The sequence below is a fragment of the Pyxicephalus adspersus genome, chromosome 8 (genome assembly GCF_032062135.1).
Source record: "Pyxicephalus adspersus chromosome 8, UCB_Pads_2.0, whole genome shotgun sequence".
Taxonomy (NCBI): Eukaryota; Metazoa; Chordata; class Amphibia; order Anura; family Pyxicephalidae; genus Pyxicephalus; species Pyxicephalus adspersus.
Window position 1 is genome coordinate 7,689,128 of NC_092865.1, and position 17,620 is coordinate 7,706,747.

At 40.6% G+C, this 17,620-nt stretch overlaps 1 protein-coding gene across 3 annotated transcripts in view; it reads left to right on the plus strand.

Annotated features, from left to right (window-relative positions):
• Positions 1–13,218, plus strand: part of LEPR (leptin receptor) — a 57,778-nt gene extending 44,560 nt beyond the window's left edge. For 2 of the 3 annotated variants that reach the window (XM_072419409.1, XM_072419410.1), the window contains 3 exons: positions 3,765–3,870; positions 5,767–5,842; positions 7,125–13,218. In XM_072419409.1, coding sequence (XP_072275510.1) covers positions 3,765–3,870; positions 5,767–5,842; positions 7,125–7,901 — 959 coding nt within the window. In that variant the 3' untranslated portion in view covers positions 7,902–13,218. The remainder of the gene's footprint in view (positions 1–3,764; positions 3,871–5,766; positions 5,843–7,124) is intronic. The other variant, XM_072419411.1, reaches the window with a different exon arrangement.
• Positions 13,219–17,620: the final 4,402 nt, after the last annotated feature.

The window sequence follows — 17,620 nt, forward strand, 5'->3', positions numbered from 1 at the left end:
CATGAACAATAACTGTGTACTGTAGTCTTCTTCATGGGTAAATAAGGCATCCCCCTGAAAATAAGCCCTAGAGCATATTTTGGCCTTCAAAAAAAAATAAGACAGTGTCTTATCATCGGGGAAACAGGGTAAAAAAAAGATACATGAATGTAATCAAAAATACATCATTACAAAAAAAATTCACTTACCTTTACTAATGACCAGCCCTTGATCCATCCACAAACTGCATTGGACTTGATCGGGTGATGTGTCTTCCTAAAAATGTACAAAAAAAGTGCCCCGGGTAAGGTCCGGGGTGACTTGGGCTCCATGGAAGTGGGTTGAAAAGTGCTGACCATTGGACATAATTAATGTTGGTCCAATATCTCACTATTCGATAGAATAGGCCGATATTGTTCGGGCGATCAAATGTCGAATTCGAATATCATTAAAGTCAATGGGGGGAAAATTCTGGATTTTTTTCAGGACTGTGTAGAGCTTCTACAGCCTTCAAATACATTTAAAAAGACATGCCAAGACTCCAACAGCTCTGCACAACACTGTACAAGGCAAGAAAAAAATAAGGAAGGCATACTGAACTTATATGACCTTTCAATGGAGAATCTCAGTTTGGAGGTCATATGAGTTCAGTATGCCTGTGGTCACAGCTGATTGGAGGCACGTGCCCTGCACCCACGTGCCTCCTATCAGCTGTGACCGCAGGTTCCCATGGTCCCTGGGCTGTACAGGGACCGTGGGATTCTCATTTCTGGTGAGTTACCATGAAAAAAGGTTAGTAATAAGTAAGTACACACAAATCACATACATTTATTAAAGAATAAATTTCACATAAAGTCTGGACTCATTATGTGCACTTATATTTTAACATTTCAGGGTATTATGTACCCCTGTACTTATTCCCCATTGTTGGACATTTGGGAGTCACCTTGCTATGAGGGGATTCCAGAATTCGGAGCACCGAATTGGCGCTGTTGAATCCCGTGTTTTTCGGGTCGGGTCTAACCGATTTCGAACAGCCATATTCAGGTTGAATATAAGGACAACCCGAATTCGAACACCAACACTAGACCTGATACATTTAACTTCAGAAAAAAAGCACTTCAGGGGAAATCTCTGATCTGAAGACAAATATATTACATCAAAGACTGGTTTTGTTGTTTGTTATTTTATCTTTTAAAAAGCTGCGCATTTTTATCTTAATTTTTTTGGCTGGAATTTTGCTTTAAGTCACACATCTGATGTCTTTCATCAGATGTTTATTGCATGTTGAGCTATGTCTACTATTATGCAGTTCCTGTAAATGGAGCTTTGCCTTCCGTCATGTGGCTCCTGTATCTGAATTTTTGTCTCCTATTTTATGGTTGCTATACATGGAGCTACAGTATGTCTCCCATCACATAATTCCTGTATCTGGATCTATACTCCCATCACATAATTCCTGTATCTGGATCTATATTCCCATCACATAATTCCTGTATATGGATCCATACTCCCATCACATAATTCCTGTATATGGAGTTAGGTCTCCCAGTGCAAAATTCTTAAATGTTGGACTACATCTGCTGTCATATTTTTTTTTGTGTAGCTTTGTCCCTGTCAAGTAGTAGAACTACATGGGGAGGTACATCTTCCAAGATTCAATTCCCATAATGTATGTGATGCTTAGAGCTAAGTATCTCATCCTGTTCTGTATCCTGAATATGAAGCTCATTTATGTAGTTCCTGTATGTGGAGCTGTCTTCAATCATGTAGGTCCAGAACATGGAAATATGGTAAACATGGTAAAATACATTACCCACCATGTGGTACTTTGCGTATATGAAGTTAAGTCTTCAGTTGCGTAGTTTGTGGACTTGGAGCTACATCTCCCCCCACATGGTTCCTGACAATGGAGCTGTGTCTCCCGTCATTTAGTTCCTGTATGTTGAGCTATGTCTTCATTTATATAGTTCCTGCACATTCTCTCATGATGTGGTTTCTGAATGTGGTGCTACATCTTCTATCACATGGTTTTTTGGATGTAGAACTATGTCTTCAGTCATCTAGTTCCTGTACAATCTCCCGTCTTGTGGATTCTGTATGTGGAGCTATTTATTCTGCCATGTAGGTTTTGTATGTAGAGTAGTTTCTATACATGGAGCTACTTCTCCCTCCATATGGTTTCTGGATGTGGAGCTATGTCTTCAGTCACGTAGTTCCTGCACATTGAGCTGCATCTCCCATCATGCGGTTTTTGGATGTGGCGTTATGTCTTCATTCATGTAATTCCTGCACATTCTCCCATCATGCGGTTTCAGGATGTGGTGCTACATCTTCTATCACGTGGTTTCTGGAAGTGGAGCTATGACTCCAGTCATGTAGTTCCTATACATCTCCCCCCCATATGGTTTCTGTATGTGGGGATATATCTCCCACCATTTAGTTCTTGTATGTGGAGCTATGTCTTCATTCATGTAATTCCTGCACATTCTCCCATCATGTGGTTTCAGGATGTGGTCCTCCATCTGCAATCACGTGATTTCTTGAAGTGGAGGTATGTCTCCAGTCATGTAGTTCCTGCATGTTGAACTGCATCTCCCATCACGTGCTTTCTAGAAGTGGAGTTATGTCTCCAGTCATGTAGTTCCTGCATGTTGAACTGCATCTCCCATCACGTGCTTTCTAGAAGTGGAGTTATGTCTCCAGTCATGTAGTTCCTGCATGTTGAACTGCATCTCCCATCACGTGCTTTCTAGAAGTGGAGTTATGTCTCCAGTCATGTAGTTCCTGCATGTTGAACTGCATCTCCCATCACGTGGTTTCTAGAAGTGGAGTTATGTCTCCAGTCATGTAGTTCCTGCATGTTGAACTGCATCTCCCATCACGTGGTTTCTAGAAGTGGAGTTATGTCTCCAGTCATGTAGTTCCTGCACAATCTCCCATCATGTAGATTCTGTATGTGGAGCTATGTCTTCTGTTATGTAGGTTTTGTATGTAGTTATGTCTTCAGTTAAATAGTTCCTATATATGAAGCTACTTCTCCCCCAACGTGGTTTCTGTATGTGGAGCTATGTCTTCAGTCATGTAGTTCCTATACGTCTTCCCCCCACATGGTTACTGTATGTGGGAATATGTCTTCAGTCATGTAAGTTCCTCCACGTTGAGCCAGATCTCCCATTACATGGTTTCCGGATGTTTAGCTATGTCTTCAGTCATGTAGTTTCTGCACGTTGAGCTTCATCTTCCAACACGTGGTTTCTGGATGTCGAGCTATGTTTTTAGTCATAAAGTTCCTGCATGTTGAGCTGCATCTCCTATCAAATGGTTTCAGGATTTGGTGCTACATCTCCCATCACATGGTTCCTGTATATTGACATGGTTCCTGTAATATGTCATTAGTCATGTAGTTCCTGCAAGTTGACCTACATCTCCTATCCATTAGTTCCTATATGTGGTTCTACACCTCCAGCTACATGCACATTAGAAAGTCAGGGAGAAGTCAGGCCTCTGTATCTGTATACTTCCAGATCATTAACACTACTACTAATCGATAGGCATACCAACACAGCCAACACCTCAATTTAGAGAAGGATAAAGTATTTTCTAATTATATGATAATATTGTACAACCCCCAATGAATTAGGATGTCACATATATTCACAGCTGTAATTCATTCATTGGTAGGAAACAACAGAAAAGGCCAATTTTTCAGATACTATAATATTAAGATGCTTTTGTGATTTTATTTTTTATTTTTTCTGATTATTGTTGCTTTTCTTTTGCAGAGGAACCTCACGAGATGCAGAATAATGCCGGCATATACGTTATATTGCCAGTAATAACGGCAACCTCCTTTCTGCTAGTGATAACTCTGGCAATATCACATCAAAGGTAAATGTCATATTTTATCATGTGGCCTCTAAAGGATTCAATGTTCCACTCAAACAGCCAATTACCCTGCTAGAATACGTTATTGGTACAGTAGGATATGTGTGCACCACAGTCAGTATTTTGCAGTGTATGTTATTTTCATAGATGTTGCAGTTTTGCATGGCCATGGTATTTGATGCAAAATATGTGTATGTAGTTGAAGACATGACAACAGAAAAAGATGACATTTAGAATCCTTTGCGAACGTGGTGATGGTCCCTATTATGAACGATGGGGCCTTTATAGCGATGCAATAAAGGATATCAAAATGCAAGGACAAAATGTAATGTACTGCAGCTAACTATGTGTTTGCATTAGTTTTCTTAGAACATTTTCTGTAATTACAGGCAATACGTGATAATCCCACAAGAATTCCAATGTCCTTGTTACTTTCTGTGAGCCAAACCAAAAAAAGATGCTATAAACTTTCCCAGCAGTATTTTGTGTTCCTATATATTTTTATTCTTCTTTATGAAATGTAAAGAACACAACATTTCCAACAGAATCATTTTCTATTCTTGCTAATATTCTTCTTAGCTTTGAAATATTAAAACTAACACAGCTACCCCATCTGAGGATTGGCAGGCTGCTATATATTCTTTTTTTAGGTTTAAATAGACTTTATTATAAACCATCCGACCACAAATATTTCTGCAGTAAAGGCACCTAAATCAGTTCCATTTATCTCTGTATCTATATCATTGGGAAGACATTCATTTTTAAAAGTTCACATTAAAGGCACTTTTTTTTTTATGAGAGTAGAGTTTTGGCAGCGAACCATCAACAAGTGTTTTTAAACTTCTGCTAAGCTAAATAGACATAATAATAAATAGTCTCCACCTTACATATCAGAAACTGTAAATGTGATGCCAAGTGTAAGTTTACATATTAAATCAAAGAAAAAAGAGTTTTTTGGCACAAAAAAATTATATTATTAAGTAAGTTACTCAGTATGTGCAAAACATTTAAACTTTGTGCATATACATTTCGTATAGTACAATAAGGTATAACAATATCTCACCATGGTGTATTAGATTGATCCACCAATGGTATGGGCAGTGTAGTCTAGGCTAGACAAAGTATTCCTACTCCTGTCCTCTGGTTCAGTTAGAGTAGACAAAAGTAAGTTACAAAAGTAGTTAGAATTAGTATCGGCCTCTTAACCCGACGCGTTTGTCATTATAGCTTCCTCAGGGAAGTTTGAGACATAGCACGTGAACTGAGACATGAAAAGCATTACTCATTTACAATAATACCATAAAGGAATTATAACAAGTCCTACTTAATACAATCTATGTACAGAGTAATAACCATAGTCATTTCCATTTTAGAAGTGTACAGGAAGAAGGAGAAGCAGTACAAGACTCTTCTGCTTCCCCTTCTTCCTGTAGACCCCTGATAAAATGAATTGAGGATTGTTGTTGGGAAGAATGCCACATCATGGGAATAATCAGTTAAATAATTAAAACTGGGGCACTGGGGTCACTGGGGCCCCTAGTGGTTCTGCCAAATGACATTGAACCTGGGACTATTGAGTTACCACCACATGGGGGTCAACTAGCCAAAGCTTAAGGAACCCTCAAGAACTCCTGGATGATCCGTAGAGTTCCACAAACCTCTGGTTAGGAATGGCTTCTCCAGAATCGTCGTTGTGATCTTTCAGAAGGAATAACTTCACATTAAAAGCAGCTAGGTTGGTAGTGGCACAGAGGCAATGCAATGAGGATGATCACCTAACATTGTGAACCTTAGGAGTATTGGTAAAGTCACATAAGGAAATCCATGAGATCCCAGTTTATAATAATACCCACATACTGTCAGATGATCTGTAATCAAGTCCTGCTTTGTTTATTCCAGAATGAAAAGGTTGTTCTGGAAGGATGTACCAAACCCCAAATACTGCTCCTGGGCTCAGGGAGTCAACTTCCAAAAGGTGAGCTTGTCCCAGCAAAATACTCAAGTCTATTTATTCTACATCTGTGCTGACTGATTCGATCTACTCTTTTCTGTATGTATTTTATTTGGATTTTACATGAATTATCAGCGATCATATCCTGCTTTTATCATACATATACCTTATACCATGCACCAATGCATCCAAAAGAATAACGCAAGTCAGCATATTGCACAGGTGAAGCAGCACCGCCTAAAAACAATGGTTACCTATGCACGTGTTGCACACCTGCTGTGCCCATTAATGAGGGAACCACTCTCTTTGCTGGACTTTTATTTTTTTTTTTTAATAAATAATGTAATAAGAGGAGCTATTATACACATAGATTAATTAGATTATCCAAAGTCAAAATGTCACATAGGAACAAAATTGGGAATAAGGGCCATTTCAGACTTGTGGTTGCCAACAGCATTTTAGCATGGGCACAACCATGCTCCAAACCATTCCCAATAAACTGAACAGGAGAAAATGGGAGTCATATTGTGAATGTAGCTTTTGATTGCAGTGTAGTTCCTGAAAGTCACTTTTGTCCGAGTGGTTTGCTTTTGTTCCTCGTGTGGAAGAACTAAACTCAACCTCACTTTACCAAAGTGTTGTGGTTAACGGCTCAGTATTTGAAAAGGGGTTGCTGGGAGTTGCTAACACCTCGGTATTTAACTTTAAATCTGTCATTCAAAGACATAGATTTTGAACCATTTGTGATCACCTGGGTTAAAAAATTCAGGTGTCTCGTGAAGTAGTTGAGAAGTTGTTATTGATCCGGCATACTGGATCCTCGACCATAACGACCGCTCTTTTGCTGTTTGTACAATAGGGGGCTTCACAATTTTTCCTTTTTATAGAACAGAACAGGCTGCTCATCATAGAGTCTGTGCCGCCATTATTCTTAAACAGTCACCCAAAACAAGCTTTTTGATTGTCTGTAATTGGAAATGAATTGGGGTTCCTTACTCATCCCTCCAGGCCCTGTCTTTACACAAAAGATCTCTTTAAAATGGACAAAATATTATAAATGGATGAACAACTAGATGATTGTTCAATGGTGTTGAGTTTGTTTTCAGAATGAACCTTTTTTCGAGTGCATTCAGCAAAATCATGCAGATTATATGTGCAGATCAAGTTGCAAACTCCATCTATCCGCCCACAATCCGCCACTGCTTTCCTCTAATCTTGTTATATCGCAGCACATAAAGAACAGCTATCGCTTCACGGTATTATAAGACTTACTGAAAATAAGTGATTGTTTTCTTCTTTTGTCCAGCCAGATACACTAGAAAACCTATTTACCAAGCACCGCGACCACCTGGCGCACAGTTTCCCCCTAATCCTGGAACCAGAAGCCATTTTCGAAAATCTTAATATTGTGAAAGCCTGGGAGAAAGAAGCGGACGACTTCTCGATAGTAGGGAAGCTGGCGGACGACCACGACTCCGCGTGTGCCAGCAGCCACTTCAGCAGCGGTTGCAGCTACGCAGACAACCGTGACACTGCAATGTACGCCGGGAGCCCATGTCAATCTATTGTCAAATATGCAACAATCCTGAGCAACCCCCAGCAAAGCAAGTCAGGTATGAATGGAAGGAAACTGAGCGTCAGCTCCTGCGACGGGTGCTTTTTGCAAACCAATTCAACCGCAATTCGAAATCTAGACAAAGAGAATTCAGCCTTTTTGATCATGGCGGGGTTACAGGCCAAACAGGCTTCTAATTCCACGGTGTCTTCTGAAGGGTTTTCGGAGCCGTCGGAGCAAAGTTTCGAAGGTGAAAGCCCGGAGAAGAATCTCTACTATGTGGGACTTGGGTCTGTCCAAAATGATGACGAGGTCAGCAACTACTTCTCCGAAAATCCCTTAATGACTTATCACATTCAGGAGAACGTCTCCTATGGAACAATAAACTTCAGCCACAACGAATCATCAGAATTCATCAACATGGACTATAGCCAGGGAGATCTTGTGAAGAAGTCCTTGCGGTCGTACATGCCTCAGTTTCAGCTTCAAGCTGCAAATAAAGGGGGAATGGTAGATATCTGCACATGATGGGGTTTGGGTTACCGCCATCTTTTCATACGCCAGTGAAGCAACCAAGGACAGCCAAATGTGGATTTCACGGTGAAGCAATGCTTACTAAGAATGGCCATGTTGTGCTGCTTGGGACCTGTTTGTTCGTCATTATATGTATGTTTATTTGCATACATAAAAGGATCATTTGCATGTTAGGAGCATTTAGCTCCACGGGAATAAGCTTGCAAAACTTTTTATTGAAATGTGAAAATGGTTTTCAGTAGAGCTGGTTTGTCAGCGAGGAAGTTTAAATTGGAATTGGTAAATTATTTTCTTTATGGTTTTTAAAGGATAAAAGGCCTCCACGCCAAACTGTAATACTGAGAAGGGGCTGGTGGAGAGTGAAAAATCAGTAAAATGCCAACCCTTCAGTCAGTGCCAAATTTATAGCAGAACCGAAGGCAAAATAATGAGTAGATAACTCTTAAAATACCTAAAATACCGAAGGCAAAATAATCAGTAGATAACTCCTAAAATACCTGGATCCACCTTAGTGCTGTGCTGCTTCCCTCTCTCCTAGTGTACAGGTACTACAAAAGGCCAATATAACATTTACAGCTCCCTTTGGACTCGCAGTGTAAAACAGTTGCCAACTTTTGGGTTCCTAGCAGCTGCAAACCTTTTTGGATGTTTTTGAAACTGCATTGCATGCAGCTGTGTGCAAAAGATGGTTCCCAAGCTCTCCCATGTTGGGACTGCAGAACACTGTGGCCCACCAGGGGTCTAAAATGGCCCTTGGGAACTTGGGAATAGTAATTATTATAGAGCTGCATTCATTTGTGTTCCTCATATCTGCTTAAATGTCATGAAACAAGTCATTATATGGATTAATCTGGGATATGCTGTTGGTTCCTCTAGTATGGTTTATCTAATGTAAGTGTTACAAAGTGAATGTACAGCATTCTTAGATGTCATTTAACAACAACATCTCATGTCAGCTTCCATGATCCACCAGGAGATTTCCTCTTTGTGCTTCATGTCTCCATTCCGGTCATGCTGGGGTTTTTGGTGACACATAGAAACATGGTGGCTCCCATTGATCGTAAAGCAGAACTTTACTTAAGAAAATCTGTTCTAATATTTCCATAGGGTTATTGTAACCTTTGCATGGCAGTCCAGTGCAAACCCTATGTGATATATTTACCTCCATCCATCTACTGATCTTTCTATTTCACATGAGTGTTACCGGTATATTTCCATCTATCAGATTGACAATTAAGTACTTAAATGGCCCATTTACAGTGAGATTTAAAAGAAGTATTTTAGTGCATTTAGGCGCATTGTGTTATGCAGCCCATTCATTGTGAACACGCTGTCATGGAATCTCAAAGCACAAATGTTGGCGTGCAATTAGCAATGAAAGGCAACTTGGATATACAGTGTGTGAGGATGGCCTGGAGCAACCTTTCTCATCCATTTTAACATAGGGAAACCCTAAAACTTCAGGGAATCCCTTCTATATTTCCTATATTCACAGCCCACAGTATATGAGCATGGTGGTCAGTGGGAAGAATTCCTCTTACTTTTCTGGCCATTGGGAAGAATGTCACCCTTACAGATAGCCAAAAAAATCATTGGGGGTCACCTAAATTGACCTGAGAGGCACAGATTGCTCATTGCTCAAGGAACCCCCAGCAACCTCTGGAGGAACCCTGGGGATCCATGGAACCCTGGTCGGGGACATTGGCCTAGAGGGACAGGAGGTATAAGGATGGCCAAACATGGGTCAGTTTTTCCATTCTATTGAGCAGTCCATTCAGTTGTTTTAGATAATTTACCATCAATGAATTCCTTATTACCTAATTTGATCAACCAGAAGTGATTAATATTTTGTGTAGGATCGAATGAATCTTGACCTAACAAAATTCAAACAAAATTTCCAAGCATTTGATGGGTTTTGGTTGGACTTCCCAATCGTATTCTGTTAGATCAAATTTTGTAGCATACATGCATACATTTACCTTCATTAGATGAGGGACTGATCCACTGAAACGATCATGAATGATATGTATTTTGATGAAGATTTTGATGCTAAAGGATAGACTGTAGATCAACTGCAGTGTGTGGTAGTACGATCAATTGATTTTCAATCAATGGTCAAAATTTATATAGAGCAAGTTAATTGAATTAAATTTGATTCACGTAGGTTTGAATCTAGCCTCACATTGATTTCCCCAATTAATCAAGTGGTTCAATTTTAATAAGATAAATAAATCAATACTGAATTTCTGAATTAAACTGATTTAAAGTGAACAATGTTGAGTACAGAATTGAAAGAATCTCCCAAGTTTCTTGATCAATTTCTGTCGAAGCATGCACACTTACTTATACTTATACATACTTACACATACTTATCTTCGGTAATTGAGAGATTGGTTGAGTGCAAATATGAAGATAAGTTTTCATGTTCTTTCAATTACACACAATCAACCCTAAAGAATTAATTGTACATCAGATGTGATCGGTAGTATTATAGCTAGTCGTTCATGAATGCACTCTAATGTTTTGTTCAATATATAAATCAGTCAATTGTACTGTTATACTCTACAACTTAGGCACGGTCTTTTATATAATTTCCTTGTAATTAATTGAAAATCTAATCAATTACTATAAATTTACTCAAATTTTGATCAGAACTGAAATTAATTAGGATGTCTCAGAAATTTGTCAGATACTTTTACAATCACAAATGTTCTGACCTGACTAATCAAAGTTTTTTTTGTAGACTTGATATTGATCTAGAAACCTAGAAATAAAGAATCAGGCTATGAAATGAATAATTGGACTGCTTGACTAAACAGGATAATCGACCCATGCAGACTAACTGACTAACTGCCCTTCAACTGACAATTTTATTAAACAGTGGCAGATTTTGAAAAGATTTGGAGCCTTTGTGGTGGCCCCTGTTGTCTGAGGAGGGTCCTGGGCCCTCGTGCACTGGCATGCCTTGCACCTCTCTATGTCCACCCCTGATATTGAACAAATTGATGGAACTGACAACCGGCAAATGTACGTCAGTTTTTATTCGGCTAGCATTAGTCTTAACCTGATGGTACCAAGATCATAGGAGAGGGCAGCAAAGTCCCGAGGGCCATTTTTTTTTACCAGAACAAGATCTTTTTTTATTCTTTTTATTATTATTTTGTAAAATAAGCATGTGTTTTTTTCCCAGTTAGGTTCCAATGATACAAAAATACATAAAGCAGGATAGCGCAGGGTTTGGGATCAGCTCATTTACATACATGATATCTCTTCCTGACTTCTGAAACAGAGACAGAATTGTTAATAGTTTATATTTGGAGATCTTAGCAGCACTGCCATTAGAAACTATAGCAACGTTATTGTTTAGTTCAGAAAAGGCTTTTGTCAGATTGAATACATTTTATGTGTTGAACAATCTAATGAATTTGTAAAGTAAGAGAGCTCTGCTCATACATTGCCACAATATTCACAGGATCTCATATTTTACCTGCTATGATGGCTTCTTGTGTCCAGAGATCCCCTGGAAGGATCCAGTGGGAAATCTCGCTTTTTAGAATGAATAGACATTGAAAGATCCCACCTCTATAATGGCAGTGACCCAATACGTAAACCATTTTATAAACCTTCAATTTGTACCCAGCAGGGAGAATGTTTGGGGAATTTGCTCCTCCCTGTTCTGCAGCACAGGGTGCAAACTTGCATTGCAGCCACTCAGGTGCTAGAGCAGGGGTGCCAAACTCAAATACACAGTGAGCCAAAATTAAAAACTTAGACAAAGTCGTAGGTCACTGCTACAACAATTCCCTGCGTCAAGAACACAGTCCAATGCGGGGCCACACATAGGCAGAGAGGCCGCTTGTCTATAGACGCGAGTGATGCCGGGAATTGTAGTAGCGGGGCTATCTCAATGCAGCGGCCGGCCAGCTGCAATCGATTTTTAGCCGAAAAATAGGATGTTGCGGGCCAGATTTGGCCTGCGGGCCAGAGTTTGACACCCATGTGCTAGAGAATAAAAGGAACTTTGTATAGAGTTAGATCTTCATCAATATCTAATGCTAAAGAGAGTGCATTATAAGATGCCCCTGTCTACCCTATGGGCTCAGTTTACCCAAAGCTTATATCTTGGTGTTTGGTAGATGATGTACAGTTCAAACAGCCATCAGTGCAGACTCTTCTATATCTTAGTGACTTTACTGGTTAGAATTTTAGGCTCTAGAATCCAGCTGTGACCATTATAAGAACCTTGCATCATCACCTTTGGATTTTTTTATCTGTTTGATTTAATTTTATTATGGAGAAAGTAGCAAGAGGAGCTGGGACACCCAATGGTGGGCAGAAGCTTCCAAAACTCCCAGATGGACAGATAAAGATACAAATTCCAAAAACATGTTTATTGATTGGGTATTTATGGTAAGAAGTTACCTTGGGGCAGACTGGATTCAGGAATAAGCAATCCTACACGGCTCCTCCTATGCTCGGTCATTTGGACCCCAATGCTGGTTCAGTGTCTACACATTTGACGTCTGGCAGCAGTGAGCAGCCATCCCCATTCATTCCCAATAAAGCTGCCTCTGAGATATAATATCTATAGGGGCAACAGTTCCCTGGCATGAGGAATTAGCAAATGCACCCCAACCCCATGGCCAGTGTGACCAGGCTTGGTTGCTTGCACCATTTACGGATGCTCCTATTATTATTGGAAGCTTCTCAGGTATGGTGATGCCGTTATGTCCTCAATGGAAGGTACAAAATAAAAGATAGAAGCTGATTGGTTTCTGAGAGCCAAAGACAGTTTTACCTTTCAGGCTGGTTGTACATGCCGTACAATATAGAACCCTACAGTTAATACATTTGGCATTTCATGTGTATTTGTGACCACTCACGTGTAATCCTGGGCTGACAGCCCGGGTAAATTCATGAAGGTCTAGCACTAAAGATAAGAAGTTTTGCTAATAAAAACCTAAAAGTCACATTTATTGGATCTGTGAAATAAAATTTTAATTAAAATACAAAAAAATGTGATGCAAAGGATTATGCAGCTAGATTGTGGTTTCCTGTAGTCAGAAGAGATGATTTCTGATTGCTCACTAGTGATAACCGCGCAGGATCCTGGCATTCTCACCATCTTAAGTGGCGATTCTTTAACATATTTTTTTTCCTGGAGATGAAATCCTGACTTCATATAAAGACTATATTACATAATATATACTGTGAACCTATTTTTGTATATGTGTAATAAACACGACGTTGATATAGACATACCATATATTTTTGTGACATGAAAGTTGTAAATATAAATATTTCATCCAAACTCTTGTTTGACTCTTTTTTGTATAAAAAGAAAACTTTTCTGGATTAACACAACTGGAAAAAAAGTAAGAAAACAAAAATGGAAACTAGGCAACTGCATAGGAAACATATTGTAGCATTTATAGTAGCAATGAATCTTGCATGGCTGCATATTGATCTACATGATGATCCTGCATGTGTAGCTCCAAAGGGAGCCATGTGTTTAGCATCTTTTTTGTTTTTATAGCAAGTGGTAACATCTCTCAGGGCAGCTTTATCCTGAACATTTTGGGCCTGATTTATTAAGAAGGTGCTCATGCAAACTGATTTACAGTTTTCATTTTTGGGGAAACATTTAATGGGAGAAATTGGGTAATCCAACAAACCTGTAATGGATTTCTTAATAAAAATTTGCTATTAGTTGGCAAATTTTTTTAATGGCAGACCGGATCTATTTCAGGTTTACTGGATTACCCCGGTTCCCTTATCCTAGTCTATCTTCTCCAGTCTTGAAGAGCTTTAATAAATCAGATCCATTGTCCCTATTCTAGACCTGCAAGAATGACAACTGTAAACCGGTTTCTTTCCATGAGCACTGCACCTTCCCTTACCACACTGTTCATAAAGCAAGCCTACAGGCTCAAATTTTGCAGATATGCACATAACAAACCCAAAAAAAAAAAAAGAATCTTGACTCTGATTTTCATCCTAAGAACCCGACTGCTGACAAGTTAATTGCTGTTAACACTTTCTCAGCAGCCTGTAAGAAGACAGAGAAAGAAGGCATAATTATTGTGCCTCAACAAGCGAAGCCAGCTCGGTCCTCAGAGACTTCAGAGAACGTTCAGATTAATTGCACGGATGTTGTCACCAATCCGCGGAGTGACAGAACAATGACTAAAAAAAAACCCCATGATGCTGTCATATAATCTCCACTGCTGGGTGCAAAGAGACTGATTCATTTATCATGTTTAAAAGTGTTCGTTCAGCCCGCGTGCTGCACGACCGATGGATTAAAAATGGTTGAAAGGGAAATGGAGGCATCACTGCCCATTACAGGCGATTAGATTGCAGCTGGCATTTTTTCTGGGTGGGTTAAGTTAAATTAGAGATTTGATTCACTGGTATGAACAGTGAGCTTTGCTCCTTTAGGTCTTTGTGGAGCTGGAACAGAAATGGACCCTTTCCAAACTTGCCACTAGGTTGGCACAATGTGTTTGTTGTAGCATTCCCCTCGATTGGTTTTGGAATGGGATATCCAACATGCTCACATGGCTGTGTTGGTCCACAAACATTTGGCATTTTAGTGTAACACTCAGACCTCTACCACCAACATTTGGTGATCATTATCCAATTTGGTCTGTAGGTGCCAATAGCCCACAGCAGTGGCGGAAGCAGCCAACAGCGGGTCCCTGGCCAGGACCAAATAGTGGGCCCTCCCAACACTACACCGTGGTGAACAGCAAAATAAAAAAGTCTGTAAACCTAAACACCCCTGGCAGTGGCTGGCACAGGGATTGCTGGTAGAATTTATTCACCTGCCACAGACCAGGGGCATGAACATTGCTTCCCTAATCCTGCTCCTAGGGATTGATAGCTGGGCTACATGAACAAGGAGTGCAAGCTGGATGCAGAGACCAGGCCTGCAGCCGGACATAAGACCATGCAGGGTGCTATGGGGGCACCTTATGGCTGAGGAGCACCCAAGACCCTCATACAGAGGCACATTTTGCATACTGCCATGAGCCCACAGTATCAGGGGAAACAGTGATTGTAACAGTGAGAAAACCACATCTTATATCCACTGATGCCTACACAGTAAGCATTGCCTCGAACCTAAATGGCAATTAAATTCCTGAAAAACACTGTTAGCAAATTTTAATCAAAATTTATGTAAAAGACACATTTACACTTTCATGCAGCCCAGCAACATCCCAAAATTTTCTTACCTGTCCTTTGCTCCAGCCCCACCAGATCCAGCACTGTTCCAGCTTCAGTGTACAGCATCCCATTGCCACTTATGACTTTCAGCCAACAGAATTATTCCCTGCTGCGTACATTAACAGCAGGGCTCAATGGTTGTTAATGTATATGGGGATGGAGTGTTCATATTGGCTGATAGATGCCAGGGACAAGAAAGCTCCCCACAAAAAACATTGTACTAATGGCATGCTCTTACGCTATCTCTCCCAGCATCTACTGCTTTTAATTCTAACCATATTCTTTGCAATGACACAAAGAAGGGGAAGTCAAGGTGTTGGTGGCTGTAAGTAGGGGCAATGCACAGTTGTATAAATGTTCCATCTTGCTTAGCAAGAAGAATCCTATACAGTTATAAGGAGGTGAATATAGATATCAAAATACATCATGCCCTAAGTCCCATTGGTAAAGTCAATTTTTTATATTTTCTATTAAGGTCAATAAAGAGAAAATGTATTAAAGTGTTCTCAATAAACTTCATCTACTGTGTACCTTGAGCCCCCTGGTATATATTGATACACCAGGTCCATGATATGAGCAACTGACTCACTTACCACTCCACCTGCAGACCATCTGTTTATCAACCTGCGGCATCACCAGCTTCCCTTTACCTGTGAAGTTTCCACCTTTTTCGGCATCCCCTGCACTGACACTGAGGATGTGCTCTGCTGAAGGGGATTTTGCTGGAACCAATGAGCAGATTGATTCCTGGATTCAGTCCTGTCCTGCTATTGGTTGCTAGCCTTATTTAAAACTCCCTAATGCCAGGTTCTGGTTGCTGGATCCTCAGTGTATCCTCAATGTACAACCTGTTTACTCTGCCTTGACTTGCTGTGCTTCTGCCTAAAAACTGTTCCTACACTGAAGCTGTCAGATCCGTGTCACCCTGGTGGGGAGGGCCTGGGGGCTACAGCCTGGCGACCTCCTTGCAGCAAAGTAGCCTTGGGCCACTAGGGTCACTGGCCCATCACTCCTTATGGGGTGCTTGTGAAGACCAGGAGTCAATAAATTCTGTGCCTCAGGTAATCCCATGTCACCTGTTGGGGAGGTGACCTGGCCTCAAACTTTAACCTTGTCCTCACCATTCCTGATGTTCCAACCTCATTCCTTTAAGCTTTCTAACTAATCTGCTCACCTCATTACCTCCTTAACCCAAAACGGAAACTATAATTTGCCCTTTTTTGTAACTACTCCCCCAACACCCTAGAAATCCTCAACCGTGTTCAATAAATTCTTTCTACTCAAAGATATGGCAATGGAGAGCATGGCTAGATAGTTGCCCCCCTTTGCCCCCAGGGATAAGCAAAATTAAGAGGTTTCATTTCTACCAAATTTAAGCAATAATCAAGAGATTTTGGCAAAACTATATTGGAGAATACATTAATACCAAGGGAAATTACTTTTTATTCACAGAAAGGAAAAAAAGTATTGTAAGGCCCTGGTCCAGCAACAGTACTCGCCAGACACCAGTCCCCCAATCTAACACGGCAGTCTTCGCTTTTAGTAAACCCCCGCTCAGCCTCGGGAGACTGGTTGCCTTTCCCAGCACTCGGTTGCCCCCGGGACTTACTGGGCAGGGGATACTGCCTGGGGAAGGGCTGGCAGAGGACCAGGAGCCCACAGATAAAGCAGTACTATGATTCCAACAGAGACAAGTACAGGATACAAAACAGAAGTCATACACAGATAATCCCTCCACCAGAAGAAGTACACAAGGGCAAAACACAAGCAGAGTTAGGGTCACAGGCAAAAGGTCGGTCCATAAACTCAAAGGTCAGCAACAGTAAATCAGACAAGAAACTCTCCAGCACAGATTAGCCCATCTAAATGCTACAACAGGTGCTGGGGACTGTGAGCAGAAAGGCTATAAAGCCCTAGCAGCCAATGACAGTGCAGGATAGAGTCAGGAACTAATCAGCCTCTAGAATCCCATTTAAGCTGTCTACAGCCTCGGTGTGTGCAGGGGATGCCGATAAAGTATCCCATGCTGCACGGCTAAAGGGAAGCAGGGGCTGCTGCTATTTCTTAGTTCTCTTTGCTGCTGCAAATGACATTGCTGGACAAACAGGCTGTGTAGAATAATGTGATGGCACACAGCACCAAAATGCTGGCCTGGTAATCGTTTCCTAACAAGTGGACAGTTTTAATAAAATAAAATACATTTTTAAAATCTGACAGTTCACTAAACTACTGTAACAACAACAAACCAAATACTATCTAATTAAATTTATTTATTTTAACCCCCCTAGCGGTAACCCTGAGTCACACTCGGGGTAGGTAAACCTATGGGAAGTAATAGTAAATAGAGCTCTTACCTGATCCGCCGGCGTTCTGCGTTGTCCATCGCCGCAATCCCTGTTTTCTTCCTTCTTCTTCCTCTGGCGTCTTCTGCACACGATGAGTTCCCTGTGACGTCGGTGCGTGTGTACGTTGCCGGCGGAACG